The sequence below is a fragment of the Botrytis cinerea genome, chromosome 7 (assembly GCF_000143535.2).
Source record: "Botrytis cinerea B05.10 chromosome 7, complete sequence".
NCBI lineage: Eukaryota > Fungi > Ascomycota > Leotiomycetes > Helotiales > Sclerotiniaceae > Botrytis > Botrytis cinerea.
In genome coordinates, this window is record NC_037316.1 from 1,373,412 (window position 1) to 1,379,825 (window position 6,414).

Here is a 6,414-nt window from a genome sequence, read left to right on the forward strand (position 1 = left end):
CAGAATATTTTTCTTTGAAAAAATAAAGTAAAATAAAAAATATATAAAAATATCAAATATCAAATATCAAATATCAAATATCAAATATCAAATATCAAATATCAAATATCAAATATCAAATATCAAACAATCGACACAATAAATGAAGCAGACCGAAACCTTCCTGCAGCAATTCCCATTGACTTGAACCATGGTTATGACGTTGACATGAAATGAACATCAACCACGGAGGTAGCAGTTACTCAATGCATGCCGCAGATTTGTATTCCTGGGTCAAGAATCATAAAATCCCATTGCTTGAATCTCAATCGATTGATGTAGCCCTACGATATGATGATCCCGAGGGAAAAGATATTATCGGATGTTCAAGGTGCGTACTGGCTGTCACAGTCTGATAATAAATGCATGCATGATAAGCTTTTGCATGCAAGGATTGATGTCGTGCACGACTTGTAAACTCAACGTGCGACAAGAATGTTACAAGATGGGACGGACGATCCTACAAACTGATGGAGATGAAGAAGAAGAAGAAGGAGGAGGAGAAGAAGAAGAAGAAAAGGGAGCAGTTGAGGAGCAAAGGAAAAAAGAACAGGTTGGAAAATGCTTGATAATGCTTGAGTCTAACTCCGTGTCGGTGCAATTGACATGACGGGATCCCAAAAGAGTAAATTTCTCGAAATTCCATCGACTCTCCCAAAGAAGAAGAATATGCAATGGTCAGTGGTCCATGTTCCATGTTCCATGTTCCATACCACACAGGGAAAGAAAGTCTTCCGAACGATTGGGATAATCATTGCATTCTGTTGCGGATCCATCAAGCCAATATGTGAAACATTTCATCTGGATGTCTCGTGTCGGAAATCGTTCATTCAGATACATACACATACACATCCACATACACATACTCATACTCACCACCCACACCACTTTACCAAGCAAGCGTGGCAAGAGTTACTTTTTATAGAACCATCCAAGGCGATCTCATCACATAACATCACGTCAGATACCCAAACACCATTCATTTGTATGCGTTATTTAATCGGCCTTCTCTTCTCCATTCAGCTTGATGGCAAAATGGAATCGTCTAGATACGATTTCTTCCCTGATAAAATGAAGGTTTCCACATATATGTTTCGCACGACCAATCTAGGAAACCGGTAGATGAAGGATTTGTGATGGAATTCGCGACGTCGTATATCACAAATGGAAAAATAAAAGGGGGATAAAGATTCTTCCCCCGAAATTTGATGTGTGTGCATGCGCGCTTCGTGGGGTGACTGACTACTGGAGCTGGTGTAGAGTAGAGGTGTACATACATCAACGTCGAAAAAAAAATAAGCCTCGAACAACGAAAATGTCGGAGCAGAACGGAAGTGTGAACCTTGTAGTGTACATTAACGATTAGTCAAAATCCCTTTCGGGTCCTGGAAATCCTTGCTGTCCCCTTGCATAAACTGGGGTTGGGAGAAAAGGTGGGAAGAGGGAAGGGTCCTCACAAGGCTGCTTCTTTACTCTTTTGGGGGTAGATCGGGCTCGGTCCTGGAAGCGAAAGACAATGTATGTATGAAGTGGTGAAAGTTGGGTTCGACGTCAAGTGGAATCGAGAGGGGTCATTTGGTCAAAAAAATCCCCCTTACTTTTCAACAATTCGTGAATGTTTAGCTGGTTGTGGGAATTATGCTGTGAGAATAAGATGGGGTGGGATGGGATGGGATGGGATGAGATTGATATGACGGTCTATATGTTTGTAGTCGGAGGGGGATGAACTTTGAAACTCAATGCAAGGTAGTTAGTGTATGTGAAGTATTCCAGACAGGAAGATTCCACTCATCCATTCAATCTACTCTTCGAAGAACAGCTATCTATGTCAAAACTAACTACATACCTAATACGACAATCCTCATTCGCCATTAACATCCGACTCAATATCGTCCGGGAAGGTCCAGACGGGAAAAGATATCCACAACCCGCTCCCCGTTTAGCGGGTCGTATTGAATAAACATCAACCAGCTAGCTGATTTTCACACCCAAATCCTCATCTTCATCTCAACACTTAGCATGTGTTCCCCTGCGATCCCGTCCGATGTTCTTCGGACGATTAGTGAAACCCCAACGAAACTACCAGCATGCTGTTACAAATTTTCTTCTTCTGAAAGCTCACGCGCTGCGAGTCTCCAGATCCCAGTTCTTCATCATGGAATAACCTCCGTGTCCATCGAAAAGGTGCCCACTTAAATGTATTGCGAACGACCGTGTCGTCCCATCAAATATATCAATGATGAACATTCTCCCACGAGATTTTTTTTCCTTCCCTTTTAAATTCGTCGCGCTACCGTAGAGTCTAGGAAACTTTATTTTCAAATGGCTTCTTCTTATAACTACAGCACATCCAGTTCTGAAGTCGGAACTCCATACACTCCTAGATCTTCTTCTCCTACTTATTCCGTCGCAAGTCGTTCTTCTTCTACCACTATCAGTAAACGCATTTCCATTTCTACAAGTCGGAGAAATACAGCTATGAATCCTATAGGTGGCATTGACATTGCTGCCATTGAAGCAGCCATGAAGCAGTCTTCTCTTGACCACCTCAAAGGTTATAGTCAGACGAATTATCCCACGGTCACTCAATCCAATGATACCGAATACATCTCCCAAGAATCCGCCCAGGGATATCAGGTTCTTCGTGAGCCTGCATGGAATAAAGGTACATTCTCATCTTCTCTCTCTCTCGCATTTCCAACCCCTCAAATTTCTGATTCGCAAAAAGGTACCTCCTTTACTCCCGAAGACAGAGTCAACAAAAACCTTACTGGTCTCATCCCTCACGTCCTAGAGAGCCTCGAAACCCAATGTATCCGCGCCATGAGAATGATCAATAGTCGCACTACCCCCATCGATAAATACCTCTACCTCTCCAACATCAAAGCCCAAAACACAGATCTCTTCTACCGTCTCTTGATCGATAATATCGCTACCCTCATGCCCCTCGTCTATACCCCCACCATCGGTGATGTCTGTCTCCAATACTCCACTCTATATACCCGTCCAGAAGCATTATATATTTCCATCAAACAACGTAAATCCATGACTACCATCCTCAGAAATTGGCCATATCCAAATCCTTCGATTTGCGTCGTGACAGATGGATCACGCATTCTGGGTCTTGGCGATCTCGGTGTTAACGGTGTTGGAATCTCGGTTCGTAGCCTGCCCCCTTTTCCCCTCAAAGAATAAAAAACATCTCCTCCCCTCCCTCTCAAACCTCAACCCTCCCTTGCCCCCTCCCCCTTCTTCCTCTCAAATCCTAACCCCCTCCCAGATCGGCAAGCTAGCCCTCTACACCGGCGCCGCCGGAATCCACCCCTCCCAAACCCTCCCCATCGTCCTCGACTGCGGAACCGCCAACGAAGAAAATCTCCGCGACCCCCTCTACCTCGGTCTCCGCATGAAGCGTCCAGGCCCCGAAATCGAACAGCAATTCATGGATGAATTCATGGCTGCCGTCAAGGAAGTCTACCCCGACATGCTCGTGCAATTCGAAGATTTCGAATCCGAAAAGGCCTTCAAGTATCTCGATCGTTACAAGAAGGAAAAAATGTTTAATGATGATATTCAGGGTACTGGAGCGGTGGTGTTAGCTGGGTATGTGTTTTTTGTTTTGCGTTTTAATTTCTCCTCCCCCCCCCCCCCCCTTTTAGGAAATGATATCGTTTCTCCCAAATTTCCACTTTTTTACTCTTCATTTTTCATTCTAAATCTAACACACATCAATTAGCTACATCGGTGCAGTCAATCTCTCCGGAGTCCCCATCGAAGATCAACGCCTGGTCTTCATGGGCGCCGGCTCCGCCGGCGTCGGCGTCGCAAAACAAGTCATGGAATACTACACCCGACGCGGCCTCAGCGAAAAAGACGCCCGCGACAAATTCTGGCTCGTCGACACCAAAGGACTCGTGACCACCGACCGCGGCGACAAATTAGCCGCACACAAGAAAATCTTCGCCCGAGATGACAATCATGGCCATCAATTTGCGACGCTGGAAGAAGTCATCGAGTATGTGAAACCGACGGCGTTGATCGGGCTAACGGCTACTTTTGGCGTCTTTACGGAATCGGTGGTGAGAGCGTTGAAAGGGAGTGTGGATGCGGGCGGGTTGGGTCGCAGACCCATTCTCTTCCCGCTCAGCAATCCCCTCACGAAAGCAGAATGTACATTCGAACAAGCCATTACCTGGACAGAGGGAACGGTAATTTTCGCCTCGGGCTCCCCCTTCTCGCCCGTCACGATCAAGCATTCCGATTCTTCATCGTCGTCGTCGTCGGAAAATTCCACGACCTATTATCCCAATCAGGGAAATAACGTCTACGTATTCCCGGGATTGGGACTCGGAGCGATTTTGGCAAAGGCGTCGAGAGTCACCGATGCCATGGTGTATCAGAGCGCGGAAGCGCTGTCGGGATGTTTGAATCGCGAGGAGTTGATGATGGGGCTTATTTATCCGAAGATTGGCAGGGTGCGAGATGCGAGTGTGGTGGTTGCGAGGGAGGTGATGAAGGCGGCGAGGAGGGAGGGCGTCAGTGGGTTGAGTGAGGAGTGTTGGGCTGTGTGGGAGGAGTGGGGTGATGTGGCGTTGGAGAATTGGATTAAGAAACAGGTTTATGATCCAAGGTGGTAGAGGGAGTGTCTGAGTAATTGAGAGGGTTGGGTAGGAGAAGATTTTTTTTTGATTTTTTTTTCGTTGCTGCCTTTTTTTTTGCTTTCGAAAACTGGCTGGCTGGCATGCTGGAGCAAGATACCATGACTTTTTAATGCGATTTTTCTGCTTTTCATAGTTAGTTATATGGATACGCTATGATAATAGGGGTAGTAATAAACACTACAATTTTAAAGCCTTACGTTGGTAGTAGATATCTGAATGGATCGAATAAGAAAGAAGAAATATTATGAATACAAAGCATACGTGAATGACCGGTTCAGTTCTAGAAAGTTCAATTGATACTCTGGATACTCGTGATAATTATCCACCACAACAGCACCTTACCTATTTTCATTTTCATTCTTCGACTCTTCCTTTCTCTCTTTCACTTACCAAGTTCCACGACAAACTCCATATAATAATACATCATATCATATCACATCACATCACATCACATAGTAACCCCAAGTTCAACTCAAGACACGAAAGTAAATCAACATCTCAAATCCATCCCTTGATTTAGACTTCCAACCAATTATCCTGCTTGCGAGGCGGAGATACAGGCTAGGAAATACAAGGGAATTCCTCCATCATCAACGGTATATCATATAGTACTCTATACGTAGTGAAGATGTATGGATTGGATTGGATTTACGGGTTGGATATGTATCATGATATGTATATACAGCGGTGAAACAAATACGAGATTGTTTGTTGTAATACTATACGATACGCAGTGGAGATATACGAAATATACGTACATGTTGTAGACAAATCAGATACGTATACCCAGACCTACAACAAAAAAATTTATTCTAATAGTGAATGTAGTGTAGATATATACACGCAATAGACGTAAGTGCTACACACACCACGGTAAGCATATTGAGGTATGCAATAAGCAAGAGCTAGTATGTTCCGATACTATACGTAACAGACGTACGTACTAGAGGCATACCACGGTGCGTATCCCTAGATATGCAACAAAACATATCCCCAATACCGATTTGATCAAACAGCCCCACCCGACTTCAAAGGGAGGGAAGAGGGAAGAGAATGCGAGTCTGGAGTATGATATCGATTGATTGAGGAGTAGATGGTAATGGAGTAGATATATATATTGTATTACCATATATATTTATAGGCAACGAAGCAGTGAATACACGATAGGAAAAGGCCAAAACATTGACTGGGGAAAAAAAAGAACTTTCTATGCTGTAATGTAAATACGACATATTATGTATACGGAACGAGACTATCGAAAAATAAAACTATGGTAGAGGAACGAAAAGTATGGAATTGATATCTTCATTTTTACCAGCACTAGAGAATACAAAAATCATGGGTAACTTCTAGTGCGATTTGAAGAATGTATGGCTGTGAACTTTCAGTAGTGTGTATATATGTTTGATTTAGAGAACTCGAGAACCTATTCAGAATGATAGGAGGATGAGATGATAGTTTCTGTGTGGATGTATAGCCTGGTGAGCTTCGCGACTAAGGAGAAGATATTGAGCAATGAATGTAAAGACGGAAGTAGGGAAGGGTTTGAAGACCCCGAGTGAAGGATAAATTGGAAATGGGAGGGAGATGTTGAGTATGTAGTAAGAAGCAGGGGTTGAAGAAGGTAGAGGGATAAAGTATGTAAGCATGTATATCATACATACTGTTACAAGTACATCATAAACATAAATAACTGAGCAGGGCAAACGCGGAA

General features: G+C 43.7%; 1 protein-coding gene across 2 annotated transcripts; it reads left to right on the forward strand.

The window, feature by feature from the left end:
• The first annotated feature begins 1,849 nt into the window (after positions 1-1,849).
• On the forward strand, positions 1,850-5,136 carry BCIN_07g03830 (hypothetical protein). Of its 2 annotated transcripts, XM_024694024.1 has the most exons (4): positions 1,850-2,704; positions 2,768-3,198; positions 3,320-3,642; positions 3,776-5,136. In XM_024694024.1, the coding sequence occupies exons 1-4, from the start codon at positions 2,362-2,364 to the stop codon at positions 4,674-4,676; spliced, it is 1,998 nt and encodes a 665-aa protein (XP_024549814.1). In that variant the 5' UTR covers positions 1,850-2,361; the 3' UTR covers positions 4,677-5,136. The 2 variants fall into 2 exon arrangements, with proteins under 2 accessions (XP_024549814.1, XP_024549813.1); XM_024694025.1 differs by having other exon boundaries at positions 1,850-3,198.
• Positions 5,137-6,414: the final 1,278 nt, after the last annotated feature.